This window comes from Phalacrocorax carbo, chromosome 4 (genome assembly GCF_963921805.1).
Source record: "Phalacrocorax carbo chromosome 4, bPhaCar2.1, whole genome shotgun sequence".
Classification (NCBI taxonomy): domain Eukaryota; kingdom Metazoa; phylum Chordata; class Aves; order Suliformes; family Phalacrocoracidae; genus Phalacrocorax; species Phalacrocorax carbo.
Window position 1 is genome coordinate 53,209,967 of NC_087516.1, and position 22,525 is coordinate 53,232,491.

General features: G+C 42.4%; 1 protein-coding gene across 1 annotated transcript in view; it reads right to left on the reverse strand.

Moving 5' to 3' along the window:
* The window catches only part of HPGDS (hematopoietic prostaglandin D synthase), a 32,464-nt gene that overhangs the window by 4,228 nt on the left and 5,711 nt on the right, over positions 1-22,525 (reverse strand). Inside the window, exons 2-4 of the mRNA XM_064449964.1 lie at positions 16,500-16,641; positions 3,064-3,156; positions 369-478 (exon numbers count right to left, since the gene is read on the reverse strand). Of these exons, the coding sequence (XP_064306034.1) occupies positions 369-478; positions 3,064-3,156; positions 16,500-16,641 (345 nt within the window). The remainder of the gene's footprint in view (positions 1-368; positions 479-3,063; positions 3,157-16,499; positions 16,642-22,525) is intronic.

Below are 22,525 nucleotides of genomic sequence, written 5' to 3' on the forward strand. Positions count from 1 at the left end.
TAAGATACAGGTATTGCACAGTGCCATCTGGGATGGAAGTGTCCTGTCTTTCCATTTTGAAAAGCAGTTCGATGTATGCATATATGGCATCCCTGATTCGAGATGAACCAGTGAGGGGCGGCTCACGATGGCCTCATCATTGCTTCCATAAGGGTGAAAAAAAAACTGGTGAAGGAGGAGGTGGGAGGGAGCAGAAGGCCTTGGCTGGATTAGCCTGGAGGAAGAAGCACGGAGCTCCTCCAGCTCAGCTTTGCTGAGGTGAGGTGATAGACCCAGGGGTTGGCACTCAGCAGTTTCTCCAGAGGAGATGCTGAGGTACAGAGTCATGGCTTGTGTGCTATTTTTGTTTAAATTAGTGATTGTCTTACTCTCACATCCTGGTTTTTCTCTGCCCAAGGGAACAGCGTCATGAAATCATCTATGGTGTCTACGATGGCATCAGCTAGAGCCTGTTCCACGGGCGTCTGACCTGCCAGACCTGTGGGAAGCAAGCATATGAAGGGATGTTAGAGACAGCATCAGCAGAATTTTTGATGCCCCAAAGGCAAACTCTGTTCTTTGTGAACATTTCCATAAACACACATGCTCTCCAGGGCTTTTTTGATGCTAACACTATGCATTTGACTCCTTACAATCTCATCTACCTTTTGCTTTTTTCCCCATCCAGCCTCATATAGCCGTCTGAGGTAGAGTTGTTCTTTCCGTCACTTGAGCCGATGGCCTGATTACTGCTTCTTTATTCTCTCTGCTTTCCACCATCCCAGGATGCTTAGTGAGGGTCAGCACTAATTCCATTCTGTTAATCTTTCCCTATCCCAGCTTTCAATGTCCTCCTCCTTCTAGTGGTCTTTCCAACGCTCAACACAACCTCCAAAAGTGCTTCTGTGAAAGTCTGCCTCTCTTTCCCTCTGTTCTGCCTGTTCAGGCCCATTTGGAACCTTCTCATGACATCGTGTTTGCTATTACCTCATGGTAATCAGGCATCTTAGCCAAACTGTGGCTTGTTTACAAATCTGCTTTCCTTCCCTGTTGTCCTTTGGCTTGCCTGTGGTCTTCTCAATGCTACAACTTTTTTCCCTCACTCTCGTTCCACAGACCTATGTTCATGCTTTCTCCTCTGTACAGGTTCAAGTCATCCTTCTCTTCCTTTCTCAGTTCTTTAAGCCTCACCTGGAAGCTCTATGGCTCCCATAAACCATACGCGTGTCCTCTGCCAAGTCATCTCCCTTACTGAAACTTTATGCTTTTGAAGGCAAGGGATCTGCCTCTCCTTTTGGGCATCAAGTTCTGTAAGCCTTCAGTAAAGAGTTGTTAGTGACGGGCACCTAAAAATGCCATTTCTTAATTTTAAAGGCTTACTGACACATGCAGGCTTAACAGCGGAAGTAGCAGGTTTTCACTATGATTTTGAATTTTTTCTCCCCTTCCGTGCATGCTTTTTTCCTGCTGTAGCTGACAGCATGATTAACACCAGGAGGAGACCAGTATGTTCTGAGTGCAGTAGGATTTGCCAGAACCCTAGCCTTTGTGGCTGTTGCAAGCCAGTGGGAAAGGTGTTGGGGGAATGCCTATGTCAGAACTTCAGGCTGTAAAAGGAGCACAGCTCCAGATCAGCCTCCCGATAGGAGACGGGGAGGGAGGCAGTGTGGGAGGAAGGCAGGCTTTCTCATCAGTTTTCATTACCAGGTGGACTCTTAACATTCTTTTCTCTTGCAAGTAGTAGATTGTATCAAGGATGGAGTAAATTGGCAGGAACACAGTATGCAGACGTGCTTGAAAATATGTTGTGCTAGTGCCTTGAAGAACAAGGCTCTGCACCTCTACCTGTTTCCTCAGTTGGAAAATGTGAGATATTTTGAAAAGCATGTTACATCTCTTTGCTGAGAGTGTAAAAAATGTAGATTAGTACTCGCTTTCCATCCCCCCTCTTCAATTTGCTGATGTTCAGCACACCACGCCTTCAACCAGACCAGTTTTGCAGATGGTGCAACGACAGCTTGCTGACCTAAAGCAAGCCCTGACTACTCTCTTTGATTACTTGCCTTACTAAGTTTTATATCTCTTTATCTAACTGGTCGAGTACTTCCATAGCATGTAAGTATTTAAAGATGCAAGGGATGTCACCGTTTGATCTAACCTCTCTGCCAGCTCAGAATTGTTGCCTAAATCTGCTTCAGAGTGCTTTGCCTGCTGACTGTGATAACCTCTAAGTCCTCCAAAACCTCCTCCTCCTGGTCATGTCTCTGGTTAGCCTGGCAGCTCAAAGTTTAGCTCCAGGAAAAACTACCCTGAGAGCTTTAGAGAAGCCACATGTATATGCTTTCTGTCGTGCAGTGACGTGTGAATAAAGTTTGACTGGAAAAGTAAGCCCGAACCTCAGTTATTGTATGCAGAGGGGAAACTCAATCAGACGTAAGGGGGGATTTTTACTGAGTTTTTGCAAGTACGGAGTTCAGCCATGTGATTTCAGCTCTGAACATCGTAGCATTTCACACTACAGGTTGTTACTTTGAATCTTCTTTTTGTCTGGTTTTTCTTTTAACTTTCTATATGACATTTGAGTGACTCTAAACCCTGTCATATAGTGTCGTCCTAGCAGATGTGCCTTGCTCTGTTTCTTTTTTCTAATCTTGGAACCACAGGGCATGTAGCCTGAGATCTCATCAGGATTGCCAGAGCAGGCCCAACCCAAGATTGGCACCAAATTGTGATAAGGAAGGCTGCTGAACATGGGCATGACACTACACAGCGCTCCTCGGTGTATTTTAAACTGTTGCTCTTTGTGTGGCACCTCTAATAGCATCCTATATGGCATACTGCATTTCTGTGGTCAGCACTTGGTGCTGGCAGACGAACTATGGAGGCGATGAGAGGCTGATCTCTATCAGCTGGTTTTGCCTGGGAAAAAAACCTAGTACCATTATTGCCATACTGGTGTTGACTTCTGCTTGGTTGGGCTTGCCAAGCTGTTGGTTTGTTTCTGTTTTTGCTGTGGATGTATTTTTTTGTGAGCATTGAAGGTGGGTGCAGAACAGAGCAAGAAAATAGTCAAGGATGTGTTACCTGAATCTCTGGCAAGGTATCTTGCTATTGCCAGGCTCTGGTGAATGATAACTCCGTCTACTTCCAGAATGGGGATTTTGCCAAACGGGATAGCTTGGAGGAGAAAGAAAAAAAAAATAAAAAATCAGAAGTTAAATCATAGCCCTTACCAGAGGGAGTCTGGAATATTTGTACTTTTACCACTCAGAAGATGTGCATTCTTACAGCATTTAACAGTTTTACAGAATTTCTATAGGGAAATGCATAGGCTAAAAATAATAATAATAAAAGGTACAGTTGAGGATAAAACCAGATCTTATTGCAGGAAGGCAACTGTAGTGTAGAAACCAGGTATTGCATTTCCTATTTCCTAGCCTTGTGCTGTAAAGGCTGAATACGCTCCTGCATATCCTGAATTCTTTATGCAGGGAAACTTTTCAATGTAATCTTGTTTTTAACTTCTCTTCCCTGCTTTTTCCTCCCCAGGGGAGTGACTGCTGATGTTAAACAAAGTACTACTGAGGATTTTGTGGTGCAGGATCCAGCTGGAGTATGAAGTAAGAAATCGGGTAAAGACTACAAAGGTGCTTTTTCATTTACACCTGTTCAGAAGCAGTGATTCAGAGAAGTATCTGTATTTCAGAACTTACATCGTGACAAGAAGTTTCACTTGACAGTGAGACAAGATACAGATTACCAAGAGACAAATATAGCTTTCACACTGAATTGCAAATCACAGAATCACAGGTTGGAAGGGACCTCAGGGATCATCTAGTCCAACCTTTCTAGAAAGAGCAGAATCAAAACAAGACGGCCCAGCACCCTGTCCAGGCGACTCTTGAAGGTGTCCAACGTGGCTGAGTCAACCACTTCCCTGGGGAGATTATTCCAATGGTGACTGTCCTCACTGTGAAAAATTTCCCTCTGGTGTCCAACTGGAATCTCCCCAAGAGCAATTTGTGTCCGTTCCCCCTTGTCCTCTCCATGTGACTCCTTGTGAAAAGGGAGTCTCCGTCTTGTCTGTAGCCACCCCTTAAGTACTGGTACATGGTGATGGGATCCCCTCTGAGCCTCCTTTTCTCAAGGCTGAACAAACCCAGCTCTCCCAGCCTATCCTCGTATGGCAGCTTCCCAGTCCTTTGATCATCTTGGTGGCCCTTCTCTGGACCCCTTCCAGCCTGTCCACATCCTTTTTGTATAGTGCAGACCAGAACTGTACACAGTACTCCAGGTGTGGCCTGACAAGACTGAGTAGAGTGGGACAATGACTTCTTTATCTCTGCTGGCGATGCTCTTTTTGATGCAACCCAGCATCCCGTTGGCCTTCTTGGCCGCAGCAGCCACTGTTCGCTCATGTTGAGCTTCCTGTCCACCAGGACCCCCAGCTCCCTTTCCACAGAGCTGCTCTCCAGCCAAGTGGATCCCAGTCTGTGCTGCACTCCTGGATTATGTTTTCCCAGGTGCATGATCTTACACTTTTCCTTGTTGAACTTCATAAGGTTCTTGCTGGCCCACTCTTCCAGCCTATCCAGATATTTCTGCAGAGCAGCTCTCCCTTCTGGAGTGTCTACTTCCCCGTTCAACTTGGTGTCGTCAGCAAACTTCATCAGGCTACACTTGATGCCATTATCCAGATCACTTACGAAGATATTGAATAACATTGGGCCCAATATTCACCCCTGGGGGACTCCACTAGTGACAGGTTGCCACTTGGAAAAGGAGCTATTTATCACCTCCCTTTGGGTGCAGCTTGTCAGCCAGTTCCCCACCCACTGCACAGACCACTTGTCTAGGCCATAACGCATTAATTCCTCCAGGAGGAGACTGGGGGGACTGTATCAACGGCCTTGGAGAAGTCCAGGTAGACAATGTCCACCGCCCCCCCCATGTCAACCAGGCAAGTCACTTTGTCATAGAAGGCCACCAGGTTTGTCAAGCACTATCTGCCCTTAGTGAAGCCATGTTGGCTTTTCCCAATCATGTGCTTCATTTGACTTGTGATGGCCCCCAGGAGGATTTGTTCCATAACTTTCCCAGGGATTGAAGTAAGGCTGATGGGCCTATAGTTACCCGGATCCTCCCTCAAGCCTTTCTTGTAGATAGGGGTAGCATTTGCCTTTCTCCAGTTCTCTGGGACATCCCCCGTTCTCCACGACTTCTCAAAGGTTACGGGGAGTGGCCTTGCAATGATGTCAGCCAGCTCTCTCAACACCCTCGGGTGGATGGCGTCAGGGCCCATCGATTTGTAGGGGTCAAGCTCCTGTAGCAATTCATGTACTAAATGCTAAGATGATACTCACATTAACTTGACTTGGCTTGCATTAAAAAAAATATCAGTCCGTTGTGGGGAAGAAGCCTCCAGACTTTAAGTAAAGGGGAAGACAAACTAAGCAGGCATCATGAATGTCTGTAAGAGGGTTTGAGATAAGAAATCAATTTTTTTTTCAGTTATTAGTTTAGTAGCATAATGTACGTAAAATCTTGAACTACTGTTTTGCCATGATTTGGAGAAGCTGCTGGCACGATATTAAACTGGGCTGGAACCTCGTAGCAAAGCTTGAGCTGGATAAAACTGTCACGTTTAAGGTGGTGAGAGTCCACTTGTGGGAACCCAGTGCTGTTCAGTGGGAGAAATCTAAGTTTCTGCATTTCAGAGGATGCTATTTCATAAATTCCAAGTACATGATTGCAAGTGATGGTTATAGCCAAAAGCTTTGTACCTGATTTTCATGTGGTTTACACTTTATGTAAATACAATGCGTGCCCATCTTAAGACTGTCTTGCAATGTAAAAGGGTGGTAGCGGAAAAGTGAGAACATTGGCTACTGGAAATATGCAAGGTGCTTTCAAACCCAGGAGAACTGTCAATATAGGACAGCTGGAGTGACACTTCTATTCCTTGAGGTTTTTTTAGTTCTTAATGAAAAGGGAAAAATAATGAAACCTCACGCATTTGTGACCTGTTTATCAAGGCAGCCTCATCAATGATGAGCACTGACACGTGGCTCTGTGGTTTAGCATGCAGTATGTGATTCGCATTAGGTATGGGATCTTAGATGTCAAATCTGTATCTGCAGAATGAATTTGGCAGCTGCACAAGACATCCAGGACTCCTCCATGCGTTTTTTTTTTCTGCATCTCATGATACCCTTTCTGCTGCCCCACCCAAGTTCAGCGCACTCTAAGCCAGTATAAATTTTTATGGTTATGACTAGCAGAAGCAAGAGAGCTCAAAGACCATTAGCTGCAGCAACCCAGGGATCAAATGTGCACTGCTAGTTGTTATTGGAACAGTAATAGATTTGTTGCACAGAAGACTTCATACGTTCATTATCCAGAGAGCAGCAAGGTCCTGGCAAGTCCATGTATTGCTTCATTGAGGATCCAGAGAGGAAAAGATGCATCCCCGAATGCTAAACTGAAAAGTTCTCTGGTTGTGAAAATAAGAACAGCCTTGGTTCTACGCTGTGGTTTAATGGTGCAGGATGCCCTCAGCATCACTGCCTCCAAAGCCACAGAGCTGTGAAATAACATTTGCTTATGCAGGATGCCAGCACATCCTTCAAACAAACATGAGTAGAGGGGATGAGAGTGTGCCTGTCTGCTGGATGTGCCGGCACGGTCAGCCTACAGCCATCTTCAGATGTCCCCGGACCACACAAGGCTGTACACCAATGCCTGCCAACAGGTAAGAGTGAAAGTGCAGTCAGCTCAGGAGCAATAACCACTGCCCCTGAAGCGGTTATCCAGCCTTTTTCAGAGGCCCCAGTAGGAGTTTCCCTGGACTGAGGCCATTTTGGCTAGGTGACTAAGCCAGCGTCTGTAGCAATAACTGTCACAACTCGATCATATTCAGGTTGGGAAACTAAAATTGTGTCATCTGAAAACTGAACAGACCATTTTCTGCTGTGTTTACCTATGGGGGAAAGCCTAAAAGCCACAGCTTTGACTGACATTTCACTTTGTCAGTCACTCAAGGGCAATGAAGGACGGTTTGTTTCTATAGATACATTATTTTGTTAAGAAACCCTCGATTACAGCAAAAGGAGGGAGGCACCGTTCTGACAGTTGGGGAACATGGATTTAGGTGTAAAAGACAGCTGGGTGGCAGAGTGGTAGTAATCTCTCATGTTCTGTTTCTCAAGAATCTGGCCATTTCTGGATTCTCATCTTATTATTTTTCCTAGCAGTCCACAGAATTCTGGGAAACTGCTATTCATTCCTTGAAAACATGAGTAATGCCTACAAAGTGCTTCTTCCTCAGTGCTGAGATATTTTGAATAAGAACTGGTTATTATTTACTGGAAAAGAAACTGTGTTTACAATTTAAAAATATACATATACAGCTTTGTTTTGTGTGCAATAGAAATATTCATACACTTGCATGATTCATAATGAAAGTATAAAATTAATATAGCAGACCTTACTGCACATTGTCCTGTGAGCCTTAAATGTCCAAATGGCATTATGCTTTGATTTATAATGAAGCTTGGTTTTGTTTTGGTTTGGTTTTTTGCGCTTAGAGGCAGCATATCTATTGCCATCGTTACTAAACAATGGTCAATTTAAAGCATAACAGATGGAAAATGGGAGGTGTTCCCTCCTTTCTTGTGTGTTCAAAATGCTGTTTGACTTTTTTCTTATAAAGAGCAGGGGAAAAAAAGAAGTGATTTGAATATAAACATAGATTATTTTTTTTTCTTCCTGATATAAAGTATGTATATGATTATACACTGACTTTTGTCAAGTATTGAGTTAATAAGCTGTAAATGAGTGTAAATCTGCACACCCTTGTGCTGTGCAGGTCATTGTAAAAATCTGTCATTTCTTCTTGGGTGCTGGGTATGCTATTCTTGCACACCAGAAAGTATGGCAGATATCCAGGCTGCTTTACAGCTGAAGAAAATAACAAATAACAGTCAAGGGGCAAAAAAAAATATTTATAGTGCATCTTCTCCTACTGGAGGAGAGGTATAATGGCTTATAAAGTTGCATTTTTCAGCCTGGAAAAGTTTAGGGGAAAAAAACCCTCTTTGCCTTTGAAATGTTATTATGCAAAATTCATGTAGCAAGACCAAAGTTTTTAGTAACCTGTAGTGGAGTACCTTTTTGCTCTTGTAACTTACAAGAACAATTTTCTATATTGATAAATTCATAACAAAACCAGGAGATTGATTGTACATGTAAGTTTGGCTGTCGTGGGCAGGAATGTGTTTCCTGTGAAAACTGGAGACTCCCTTTTCCAAGTGAAGAATGGGGTGGATTTCTGTCACACAGTTCATCCTAAGGAAGGATGCGAAGAGCCTTCACACTGGCTGGCCACAGTTGGATTGCTGGCAGCAAGGTCAGGATTTGACAAATGACCTCAATGTGGCCTCTAGACACTTTGCCTATAGCCCATTTTTTGAAGTACAGCAAAAACCACAGCCAGGCCATCTACTCAGGGACCCCAAACTACAACAGAAAACCACCTGTCTATACCAGCATTTAAGCAGTGTTACCCTTAGACTCATGGATATGGGCTTCTGTGTCTTGCTTGGAGCCTCCTGGGGTGCTTTTGGCCCTAGCTCTGATCACTAACAAACATTCAAGGAACCTCTGGAGACGTCCGAATGTGCCATGTGTATAAGCATTGTATTAAAACTGCTAAATTTTACACGGTTTTGGTGAAAGGCATGGTTTGTGCAACTTCAGATGAACAAAGTGCATAGATTGGTTCCTGCCAGGCTCTTACGTTAGATGAGCAAGTGAAAGAGGTGGCATGTGAAGCTGGAGTGTGAGAGGGATCTCATTTGGGTAGAATGGGGGTTGTAGGGGCAAACCATGAAACAGCATGCACTGGAGAGCAATCGTAAATGAACAGTTAAGCCCAAGTAGTGCAGACTGGAAGGATGTGTGTCTCACTTTGCTAGTTTTTCTTTAACCTTGATCAACTAGGGGGCTGCTTCGCACTTACGTCAGTTTATACCCTTGTGTATCCACATTGGATGTCCTTTTCGTGTTTTTCAAAATGATGTTGTCTTGCAAAGTTTCTGACTCCTACTTGAGCAAATACATTTTTAAGATGGAAAACTAGAAAAATCTGTTGCTGTCATTGTACAAACGGTGTCATTTCTCAGGCATGCACAAAATATATGACCTTTCCCTTTTTGTTTTCTCATCTGAAGTAAAAGGTGCTGTGAATGCTTGTGGTGATTTCCACATTTAGATTGAAAACTCACTGAAATGAGGAACAATGTCTTTAAAAAGCGAGTCTTTGGATATCTAAACCTGTAGTCTTCTTTAAATTGGACTTTCATCAGCAAATTCTTGCTTTTCCTATTATCTCGGTTATTCATTGTTTTTAGCATTGGACGCTGGAATGAAATCTGCACAGACTTTACACTCCCCATGAAGAAAACCTTGGCAGAGGGTGAGTTTAAGCCATCAGACTGACCTGCAGCCTCTCTTCTCATTTTAGGAAGGACTCATTGAACTATCTGTGCAACGTTTAGGAGTTGGACTAAATCCTTTTTATACGTACTTTAATTATGGTTGTCTCTTGTGACTAGAACTGTGATATTTATATCGCCTCCGCTGGATACTAGCCAGGGGAGATGAGGCCTGATGTGTGTTAAAAGCAAGGACATCTGTACAAATTGCCTCCATCCCATGAAGTCCCTAAGGGCTGTGATAACTGTTCCCACCCTGTAGGATGCCTATAGGTTCTCAATAGTGTTCAGGCCTTCCCTTTGACCATGAGCTCCTTGCTCATCCTCCTAGGCACAATCCCGTGGACGGTGCTCATGAGGGCCTGTTTCCCTGTTGAGGACAGGGAGGGGAAAGACAACAGAGAGCTGAGCATGGTTTTGTCCAAGCCTGGCAGCTAGGCTGTTTGGCTGCTAGTGTGGACAAACCAGTCAGTGCTGTGCTATGCTTCTCACCGCTGTTCTCCCCCAGCCAGTGAGAAGCCTCTAGGCAGATACAGTTTTAAATTTTCTTCCTCCCTTAGCTCTTTCTTCCTTTTCCACTCAGCTTCTTCATTATGCTCCTCCACCTCATCTCTGTTCTTCCCTCCCCACTTTTATCCTGACTCACCTCAGCTTCGCTCCCAGCTGTGAGTTCAGGTTTCCCAAGATGACCTGCTCTTCCCTGTGCTTTCTCCTACCTGTATTGAAATCAATCATCCATGGCCTTGATGCTAAGCAGCCTGTGTTAAAGTATTTGATTGTTTCTCAAAACCTGAATAATTAATAGGTTTGCAATCAAGCAGCTTAGATTGTTGCCATAATAAGGCAGCTGGATTGGCCAAAGATGGGGGGGGGGAAATAAATGTCACAGCCATGCTTCTTACTACAATATCTCTATCAAAATCAGTTCTCCTTTGCCTTGAAAACTAACCCTAACTGCTTTTCCATTCCATTCATATTTAAATTGGATCATGAGAAACAAATACATGAGATACTTTGCATCTTCCAATAAGAAGTATATGAAAGATAAATTTTTTTATAAGGCTGGCAGAGGAGCAAGGCCCCTGGGAAGTGATTGGCCTGGAGCTGGAGGCATCCAGAATCCATATCTTCTAGAAAGGGATTACCAAGATGGTGCTCTGATCTAACCTCAGCCCAGCTTTAGTGCTGTAGCTATTACAACTCATATTCTCCTTGAAAGTGATTGCTAAGCCCTACTTTTTATCCAAAGATAGCTATTTACGCATCTTAGCTAGAGCTACATAGCAGCGTATCACTCAGGAAACAGGACAACTGCTCCCTCGAGGACGTTTTGTCTGCTGTCAGATGCCTCTCAAGATTTATCTAGTATCTTGGAAGTATTTTTTAATGCAATAATCAGTCTGTCGAGTTTCCTGAGGACCTTTCAAACATCATTCCACCCCTCCTAAATAGTTTATGGGACGTTTACAGCCGTCAGTGCAATGAAAGCATCCTTTGCTATGACGATAAAGTCTGTGTAATTGCCATTGCTTCAAATTCCCTGAATGAGCCACAGAACAAAAGCTGTTACTGCGTGTTAACATAATATCTCAAGGGGATGGTAACTTTGTGTACCATTAGAGTGGATTTTCTGCTATATCACGACTTATGTCAGTGCAAGTATGCTTTCTGTGAGGAGCCTATTATGTGACAATACAGATCTTGAATGAGTCTGTGTGAGAGTGTATAGGTCTTGAACTAACTATGGTTTAAATGGTGGTATGGTCAAGTCAAAGTCTGTTCAAAAGGGAGCATAAAATGTGGGTTTGTTTACTTATTTAAATAATTACTGACTTATATAGAGCGATGGGTCATGTAAAGCTGAAACTTGATCTTTGTTTTTAAAAATTCTGTGCTGAAGCTATTCAATGCTATTACTTTACATACTAGCTTGCTTAAGCTTGTTTGTATTATAAACTGTTATAAGCTACAATCCTTTCCTGAAATCAGCAACTGGAATATTTTCCAAAGATGATCTGATTAGTGACATAAGGGAAAAAAGGAAATGTAGAGATACAGAAGTTTTAATTTCAGTGTGTATAAGCCAAATGACACAGGTCCTTATGTTTTAATATGCCTCCTTTTTGTACAAAAAAAGCGCACCACTTAGGTGTAAACAAAATCAAGTAAGACAGTGTTTCTAGGAGGGAGAAGTTACTTATTTGTCTGAAGAACCATTAAGACAACAGCTTGCTGGGGGCAGCCACAGGAAAAATGACAAAACAAACGAGAACCATCGCACTCTTCAGTCCAGCTCAAAATTAAACTTGCAGCAGCTGCAAGTCTGTTTTCTAAATGGCCTTTCTGCGCGTTAATCTTAATGCACACATTGTAGGGGAATAGAGAGGGATCGGCGACCGGAAGATCACGGGGTGTGACGGAAAGATAGACTCCTCCCCATAGGAGTGGCAGGAACAGGAACCGCAAGAGCTATATACGCGTGTGACGCAGCTAAATAAACGGACATTTTGTATCCATCATATTGGTGTCTGTGCATCACTGTCCCCAGGGTGGGTAGAGCCCTGTGTCCCGGAGATATGCGGCCCAAGATAAGTTCTCCTGTAGAAGCGTACAGCAATACACACATTTTCTATCTTCCCATCAATTTTACAGGAGAATCAAGAAATAAGTCTTTTCTTCAGAATAATGGCAGCATTTTCTGGTTTATATGGTATGATGATTTGGCTGGGAAGCTGGTGTTTGCTGCAAAACCTTACTTTAATTTTGTGAAAATTGATGAAGCAAACCTATCGTCTGTGCAGAGACCTTGTGCTCTTAGACAATCTTGAATTCTTTGTCTTGTTCTCTTAGTAGCTCAAAACACATGAAGTGCTCTCCTCGTTCAAACTTCTTCCCTGAGTATTTTTTTTTATCTTACTTATCATACCTGAAGTTTTTAAAAAGAGGGACATTATGTTGTCCTTGCAGACTCTGCAGTCAGAACTGGTTTCAGATCTTTCATAGGCAAGTGGGTAAATGCAGGCATGGTGTATGCAAGCATGCATAGCAATTTGTCTGGTATTTCTTAATTTCACTACAGTATATAATTATTTAATTAGTTCAATTAGTTGGACCAATTTTAATGACTTTTGAGGGTTTCAAAATAAGTGGTGTACCAAATTGCTGTTACATTAGCTGCTGTTATGTCAAATGCAGATGTAATTCCCCTTATCGTTCTTTAACACTCTTTGGTTTTCACCAGGATGAGACTGACTGGAATCTGTTACTTTATTCCTTTTCTTTTTGAAATAGACCCAGTCCAGGCAAAATTGAGGGTGGGGAGGGATAAATCCTGAGCTTCATAAAAAAGATCTGAATACAGAATATGAATGACAGTAGTGTAGAAGATCTCTCAACAGAGTGAACTATGCCTTTATATGCACAATGAGTTGGATGGAGCCCTTCGTTTCTTATTTGCCATTGAACATAACAGTAATTGCATTTTGGTAAGGATTCTGCTACCTGCTTTCCTGAGGACTGGTGCTTTTTGCTGTTCAGTCCCTGCCTTCACGGAGGGAGCCGAGGCACATTTTGAAAGTTCCCGATAGCAGAGAATTCAAGTGGTTTGTTTTCCTTATGGTAAATGGTGCATCTCGGCTGTATGCAATACTGTTGCAGTGTTATGGCACACAAACCCTATGTGACCTAGTCCACAGCTAGGAGGTAACCATTTTAGGAGACAACCATTTCTGGTGTTGAGGCATGGCCTGCAAAGTCAGCGTTGAGGTGACAGATTGGGGCAGTGGCCATGGGTCTTGTTGTACAGTATAAGGCTGTTTACTGCAGAGCCTTGTTGCTACCTTTTATTCAGAGTTTTGCTGAATGATTTGTCTGTGGGAGATTACTTTGTCTGGAAATACTGTGAGTAAGGATTACTTCACAAAGGAGGAGAGGGAGGAGGAGGTAGTCATCGGTTAGTTGACCTCCAGGCAGTTTCCTTAGCAGCATGACATTGTTATGCATACAAACAAGATACCTTTACTCTTGTTTTAGCTGACAAACCTCTTAACATGCATATTGTCTGTAATGCAGATACCACTGGTGGCAAATGCCACCATTACATTGGTGCTTGAGCTAGGATTCAGGGAGCCTTCTAGAAGCAAAAGTGTAGCACCTTGGATGAAATGTAATAGCACTTTCAGACATGCATCCAACTATTTCTCTGTAGGTGCACATTTTCCTGGTCAACTAGCATGATACATTCCAGTTCCCATCCACTGACTGGCTGGGTGTCTACAGAAGCCTGAAATTCAAAGAACTCTTAGGCCAGCATAAATTTTGCACAGATGATTTCACAAATCTGAGAGCAGCAGCTCCCACATTTTACTAAACTTCTTATCTGCTTTGGAATTTCATCTAGGGTTCACTCATAGTAGAGGCTGCTATTAAAGGCCATTATGCAGATTAAATGAAAAAAATCTTAATTAACCCTTGGCAAACCTGCTAACCAACTTCTCATCACAGAAAGAGAAACAAAGACATCAAAATGTTAAATGACTTAACCAATATTTGTTAATGCAGCAGATACAGCTACAAACTGTATGGCTTAGGATTTCTAGGGTGCCTCTGCTCCCAGTGTTTTGGTGGTAATGGTGTTGCAGCTGGGCATACGCTATAGTGAGCAAGTACTGTACATATAAAGTTTCCCTGGGAGGTTCATGATGTGAGCACTGAAGAAAAGCATAGGAAGGATTTTCCTGCATTGTTTCTTGCACTGGCTCAGGTGCAATATTCAAAGAGAGATGCAATGCCTTTACCTTGTCTGATAGATCTGCTGTTAGAACATCTTGTCCTAGGATATGAACACTTCTGTAGCCTTTAAGTCACTACTTATGCTTTGTCTTTTTAATTTGCCTTACTTAAAAATCAGTATGTAAAGTTCTACATAGAATTATTCTTTGCTAATATTCTCTGAACTTTGTTTCAGGACAAAAGAGTGTGTGTTTACGTGTGAATATGTGCGTAGTTAAGTATGAAAAAGGCCTGTGCAGAGCTTTCCTTAGTTCATCTGAGTTCTCAATCTCACCTTTAGTTTCTACCCTGCTTCCCGGAGACTTGCAGTGGGAGAAAAATAAGCTATACCACATGGTCAACAGGCTTAAAGCTCTTACAAATAAAATGTTTCCGAAGTCAGTCATCCCTAACTGAAAGTGTTCCACTGCTTCATTTACACTCCACGCTGTGGATTGTTAGGCAGTGTTTTTTAGATTTGAGCACCACAGATGGCTTCAACTGCCAGCTGGAGAGCAGTGGTGCTTGATTATTTGCCATTCAAGTCACTGCAAACATTATGGGAAAGAGCAAATTTAACTGTACCTTACAAGAATTTGGGAGCCCACTGGCTGGGCTTCTTAAATAGTGTGAAAGCCTATCAAGAAACATTGCCTGATTAATAGAAATCACCTTGTGCAGCAATTGTGCCTTTCGCCCAAACTAAAGACATTATTCTTCATTCTGGATGTGGGAAGTCAAAGCCTGTGTAGCAAAACATGGGCCAAATCCATGAAATGAAGACAGATATCTCTGGGTGTCATATCCCCAGTCTCCAAAATCCAGATCTGTTTCATTTGAACTGAGGCTAATTTAATGAACAAAAATAACAAATAGCTTTAATAGCTAGAAAGAGGTTACTTTAACTAAAATCATTAAATGGATGGGGTATAGTAGCCTGCAGACTACTCTTGGTACTTTGCTGGTAGGGCTTGTTCTTACAAACAATTGTTTTCTAGCACCTCTTTTGATCCTTCTGTTTTCTCTTTGCTATATCAACTGATTTCTTTTGTTTACTCTCATCACTTTCACTGTCTGAAGACTTTCTGGTTGCAAAGCATACGGTCCTGCACCTGGGGAGGAACAACCCCAGGCACCAGTACAGGCTGGGGGCTGAACTACTGGAAAGCGGCTCTGTTGAGAAGGACCTGGGAGCGCTGGTGGACAAGAAGCTGACCTTGAGCCAGCACTGTGCCCTTGTGGCCAAGAAGGCCAACAGTACCCTGGGCTGCATTAAAAGGAGTGTGGCCAGCAGGTCGAGAGAGGTTATCCTCCCCCTCTACTCTGCCCTAGTGAGGCCACATGTGGAGTGCTGTGTCCAGTTTTGGGTCCCTCAGTTTAAGAAGGATGTGGAACTGCTTGAGCAAGTCCAGTGGAGAGCTATGAAGATGATCAAGTGACTGGAGCATCCCCTTTATGAGGAAAGGCTGAGAGACTTGGGTTTGTTCAGCCTGGAGAGGAGAAGGCTGAGGGGGGATCTTGTCAGTACTCATAAATACCTTAAGGTTGGGTGTGAAGAGGATTGGGCCAGACTCTTTTCAGTGGTGCCCAATGACAGGACAAGGGGCAATGGGCACAAATTCGATCACAGGAAGTTCCACCTGAATATGAGGAAAAATTTCTTTCCTGTGAGGGTGCCAGAGCAGTGGCACAGGCTGCCCAGGGAGGCTGTGGAGTCTCCTTCCCTGGAGACATTCAAAATCCGCCTGGACGCGTTCCTGTGCCCCCTGCTCTGGGTGTGCCTGCTCAAGCAGGGGGGGCTGGACAAGATGATCTCCAGAGGTCCCTCCCAACCTCTACCATTCTGTGATTCTGTGATCCCTTCTTGACATATATTTCCACTTTGTCTTTCCAGAACCAGGGTAAAGACTGCAGTATGGTCTCTGAGACCAAATCCTCCAAAGAAGCTGAGAAGATTAGCATGCATTTGGTAGCTTTAGGCAGAGAAAAGCTGAACTGAATTGATAAGGAGTAAAGGCCCAGCTGGATAACATCAGGTGAGTCATTTTAGATTGTCTGAAGTCTTGGATCTGGGGTTCTGTGAGAGGATCAGGAATGACATTTTGGCTGTCTAGACAACATCTTTCCCATAGGCTTGATTAAAGCCAGGAATTAAATGTATTTCTGCTCATGAAACATAGAGGTACCTCTTCAATTGTCTTGCATTTTGACAGCATTTCTAGCAGAGATTTGGACATAAGATCCCATGCTACTTACTTGGCTTGATTTTGGGCCAGTCTGCTGCTTCTATCCTGTGGTCTTCATACTTCTTGCCCGAATAGGCAAACAGGTAGCGGCTGATTTCTGCTCGTCCTCGCAGATTGAAGTACGTCAGCTTGTACTGTGGCATGCTGGATCCCTGAGAGGGAAGACACCGTGTTGCTTTAGGTATGAGTAACTCGACTCCTTTTTACAAAAGCATACTATATGCTTGTTTTTTAAATACATGCATGTGCAATGCAAAGGACAAGTTACATTAAGCCATGATGTGTTGTACTTTGCAATCATTGCATTAGTCACATGTTTTTGTTCTGCTTTTGTCAGCCTCAATATTCAGATGCCGACAATGACAGTTAAACCTGCAGTTCCTCCTTGTGTATCTCCAGAAAGATGGCTTGATGTTTTCAGACATATTAAGAACTTTAATTTATTTTTCTTGTGACTCCAAACTCAGGCCATTTTTATAAAGTGTTTCTCAGAGTGCAAATCTGAAGTAATGTACAGTAACAGAAGATAGGTGCTGTCTTGAGCAGCAATTTTTTTCAAGACTGCCCTGCTCAGCCTCTGTTGTTTATGGAGACCTTCATTGAAGACCAAATCATAAGAACTGCAAACTGTTGTAATTTTTCTCATTAACCCTTACCCTCATTGCGTAGGCAATTGACGCAAGTTATTTTAGAAGGAAAATTTGCTATGGAAACCAGTCTACACTGTTGTTTTGAGAAAATAGTCATCAAATTCTCAGTTTCTTGTACAGAAGCCAAAAGAAAACTTGAAATTATTTTGTTAGATTTTCATGTGATTTTTTTTCCCCTTCAGTTCTAGATATGAATCCTGTAACAGGAAGGTTCTGTTTGTTGGTGTAACAGGCAACGAAAGAAATACTCATAAATTTGTACAACAAGGATGGTGCAGGAAAGGTGAACAGCTAAGGCTGCTTTAAACCAAAAATAAGATTTTTAAACTCCACACATATAGCACCTAAAAAGGGATCTATGAGCTCAGCTGAGATTTAAATGTACTGGTTGAAGGAAACTAAAACAACCACCCATCTACTCACCCAAAGCAAAACCCTTTCTCATTTTGGCCTTAAAGTAGACCTTGCATGTCATTTACCATTCTTGTATGTCCATCAGTTTCTGAGTGTTAGTGATAAAAAGCATGCAACACAGGACATCTGCACTAGGAAAGAAAGGGAATTGTATTTAATGACTGAGTGCTGCTAAGTAACTTTGCAATAGAAACAAACTCCTATTTAGTAATCTTGCCTTTGAAAATATATGCTTGAGGACAGACGTATCATCAGCTTTCACTTTAGAGGGAGAGGCTCTCTGTTCAGAAACTGGGAAAGCTTGCACTCAGCTCATGCTGAAAAGAACAAACTGCCTTTGCCACTTTCTCCTGAAAAGTCAAAATAATCTACTTTCCATCCTTGGAAGCAAAAAACAAAACAAAACAAAAACCCAAACCAATACTCACAGCAAATGAGCACACTGAAAGCTGCTTAATTTATCATGAAAGTTGTCTGTTCCTCTACAGCACACAGCAGGGTCAGAAGATATTATTAGTAAATGGAGATTTTTCACAGCTGGTGGCCCAGCAGAGAAGCAGGAGTACCAAGAGTTACCAATGGAGGCATTTCAAGTGCTTTAAAACAGAGACACCACTACAATGATTTTTTTCAAGTCCAGCAAGTGTGTTCCTTTGCTGTATAAAAGGGGGAAGCTCCACACAAAAATGAGTTGCGCTAGGATGTGATTAGTTTTCTAGATGCGTTAGTTACCAGAAAATCCATTTGTTTGCTGCTTGCGAAATGCAGCTCACAGATTACAGGTGTAACTGTTTCTTTCTCTGAAGGGGGAAATGTTGACAGTTCCAAAATTTTCAAGCATGCTTTAGACAAGTTGCAAAACTTTGCTACTTTATTTTCAAATGTTGTGGCCAGATTTATTACTTATTGTGCTTATATAATAATACCACATATTATTATACTTTATTGTTTATTTATGCCAGATGAGTTTGGATTATACATCTACAAAGTTAATGTAAGGTGAGAGGATGAGAATGTAGCTTTTTTTTTTTTTTCTCCGCCCCATTTTTCCCTGCTTCTGATTTTGTGTGAGTGAGTAAGGAATGGCATTTTTAAAAGAACAAGTTATCTGAGGTTCCAGTTAGTCATTTGGGAGTCAAAGGAGAAAAAAACCCACTTGATTCTTACTTTCCAATTTTTTTAGAGGCAAGAAAATACTACTGATTCATTCTGCATTTGGAGAGGATGCGACCTTTAACATGCAAAACCTACAGTGTCTGCTTCCCTTCTTCAGGGGCATCTGCAGAGCTTTTTCATAAACAGCAATAGAGGTTCTAGTGGCCTGGACTTACTACACCACTCACCCATGGCTCCAGTATCTCAGCTACCTCTAGCCCACTTAGCCCCGTGTTAGTGGAAAGTTGTTGAGAGCTGGAAGGCATTTAAAAATGCAAGAATAGAAGATGTGGAGGTACGGTCATGAGGAAGGCGGTAGCAGCTATGTTTAGCACAGGCTGGAGGTGAGCGAAGTGTAACATTTCTGGTGGCGAGTATTTTGAAAGAGTCTAATTCTTACTGTGGGAGGACTTTATATACAAAGACATGTATAATCAGGAGTAGTGAGATGATGTAAAGTAAAGGGAATTTTGGCTGAAGATCAGGAAGTCTTTCTGGCTGTTGTAGTAGACTGTGGAATATTTTGGTCTGACAAGGAAGCAGTGGAAACTATTGTTTGAAATGTCTAAAGAAAAGCTAAACAGATTTCTAATGAATACACCGTAAGGAGTAATCAAATATTTACAGTGCTGATGCACATTTAAGCTTATGATTTTTTTTTCCATCTGTGAACAAAAAAACCCAACCCTAAAAGGAGTTTACCAAAAATACTTGACATTTTAAAAGCCTCTATAGCTTTATTGTAAGCATGTTTTTGTAAATGTTTGTAGGTTTTACTTTTTATTTGTATTCATTGTGAAATGTCAGGAGTAGTGCTTCCTAAACAATTACAGATACATTTCTAAATGAAAGAAACGGCTGTGTTCAGAAGAGCTTTTTGTCAAACATACGAAGTTGTTGCGTTTTTTCCTTACCTTCCTTTACCTTATGTTGCCAGTGTGTTTTGTAAAGGAATGGATCATGAGGAGCAAATTAAATCGATTTTAAAAGTGTCCAAAATTATTAAATGAAAAATGTCGTTTCTAGGGGAAAAAAGGTCTATTCTGGTCTTTGAGTTTGTGCTTTTATTTTTTGAGTAGGGAGGCAGGGGAATCTTTAAAACAGTTTAAAATAATTTCTTTTTTTTGTTTTTTGTTCAGGTTTAGTCATGGCTTAAAAATACTGGAAGATGTTGGTGGGGGCAGGACCTTAGTGCCCAGACTTGCAAACATTTAGCCACCTGCGTAGTGCTATTAAATCTGTTCAGGTGAGTTAGCTGCAAAGCCAAGTGTGTATAAATGCAGAAGGGGGCTGATTTACCCTCCACTAATAAATCTGCCATCTAAACAGTGGTTTTCCAATTTCTAAAGCAATGAATACATGGCCAGGACCCACCTGTACACCTGTCCTGTCCTACTGACAGCACCTGCGGAAAACTCAGACCCAGTTTTATTGCATACAACTTTCAAAGCTGTGAACTCAGCTAGTCTGAATTTACTATTAAATTAGCTTTAATACTTGAAAGTTGTTGAGCCGCTTAGCTGATTTTCTAGCTTTCCTCTGTGACTTTCTTAAAGCCAGCTTAATGGGCTTTAACATACCTTTAACAGATTAGTGGATCTTGTGATTAAATTCAGTTTTTGGAGCCACTCCGTGACAAAATCAAACAGAAAATCTGAGAGCAGGTCAAATATGTGTAACTCCACGTTACTCACGGGTCAAAATTCAGCTTGAAGTTACAAGCATCTCAGACATCTTAGGACAAGTTTCAAATAATTTAAGACTGTTCATGTCTTTATGGAGATACTGTATTACCTGATGACTTTGGGATGCTTTTATTCCAGTTGAAGCAGGCCTGAGCAATCATCAACTTGAAAACTTCAAGCAAGATTAGGGTGAAAAAACAGAGCCCAGGAAGGAATCTGAGAACTAAAATGCTGAATTTCAGCTAGCACTAGTACAGAAGAGAAAAAGCACTGGCAGACTGGAAACTATACGAATGTACCAGGAGGATACAGAAGCAAACAGTCCCAGTGTCCGCAAGGTATGCGATACTTTTGTTTTTACTGGATGACAATGTGTCCCTGCTCTGTTTTAAAGGGTAAATCACAAGAGCACCGCCTTCATTTCGGCTGCTAAGACGAGTTTCGGGTGTGTGCGCGCCATGCAACCCGGAGCAGGCTGCCTCTGCCAGCTGGTGTGCAGCCTCGCACATCCAGCCTGAGCATTTGCCTCCTGAAAGTAAACAGCAAAACTCTGCTGGACTTTGTAGAGTAACAGTGTTTCATCTCTGTTTGGGAAAATCCAGGCCTCAAAGTAATACAAGGAATATTCCTCAGGCCAGTGACAGACACCAAAAGCTGGATGCAGATACTCAGTATGTGAATTCAGGGCGGGGGAAGAAAAAAAAAAAACAACAGAAGGCAGTACTTTATTTCATTTTCTTGGATAAGGTTATTAATATCTGAGGGGACAGGCAGCAGAGCAGAGAGACTTTTCCTGAGCTGGGAGCAGAGGGGGAGAAACCAGCTGGGTTGAGCTATTTGTTCACATCCATCCAAAGTGTGACAAAGGACCTCATGGTGCAAAGTCCCCTTCAATTGTATTTTGCATTGTGAGAAATTAAGGGTCTTCTTGCCTTAAGGCTTCATTTTTGTTAGAGAATTTTAAAAACCCCAAGTGTTCCCTCCAGCAAGCAAGACCAGTAGGCTTGGGTTAAGGTTCTTCTAGGTATTTCTAAAAATCTGGGACCCAAACTGTCTGCCCAGAAAAGAGATGATGCATTGCAATGTACATACATTTATTTAACATGAGGGTTCTTCATTAATTTAGGCGTCACTTATGGAAAGCCCCATGGTTAGAACCTGAAACAGCGCTGCCCCAGCCATGAGCCTGCCAAAACGGGAAAGGTGGAGGTCTCTGCTGCCTAGTGTCATCGTCCTTGCTTGAATCGCAACCAGATGAAGACTTGGTTCTTGAGGGAGCTCCATTTCATTTCCCTGTGCAAATACAACTGAAGGCTGCCTCTGTGAACTCAGGGCCTGCCATCGGCCACTGTGAGAGCAGGCTGGACCCTGGGATCTCTTGGAGGAAAGCCAGTGCTGGCTGTAGGGTGTGAGGAGGGAAGGTGCTGCCATGTCTGAAGAGGAAGGTGAAAAGATCCCTCTGAGGACTAGTGAGTGATGGTTCACTCAATGGGTATCTCTGTTTATTTTATGATAACATTAAGCTGCTATTTCAGTCGGGAGCGTCTGGGTTGCTCGAGCTGATATTATACCTTCCATTTTCATGATTTTATAAGATGAAAGTATAACAACAAATCAGCTTCCACTCACATAGCCTTACAGGTATCTATCTGCCAAGAAGCATCTTGCTTTATGAAGTGTGAAACAGAGTTTGTGCACTCTCTAAGCAATAATCTAGCTGAAGCTGAAAAGCTCGGTGGACATTTTTCTTTCTTTTTGTTCTTAGTGCTGCTTTTAAAGCAGTTGTTATTTCTTTACAAGGTGTTGTGCAAAGCTGGCCTGGAAATTAGATGAGTATGTTTGAAATAGATGCACACCTGACAGCCTGATTTGGCTATCTTACTGGAGTGGGCAGTGGGAGGGGGTACTGAAATTTCAGCCAATTTTTATATTTACTCATGTATTTCTGTGATGTCCTAGATGTACCATGCCATGTATACAGCCTGAAGGTCTTATAACCAGTATCAGCTGAACATTTTCCAGTAATGGTAACACTGGGATTTCAGAGAGAAAACTGTTCCTTCTCTTCCTTACTCCCAGTCACAGGGGCCAGTAGTGCTAATGCCAGTTAGGACACTCAGTTTAGAAAGGGA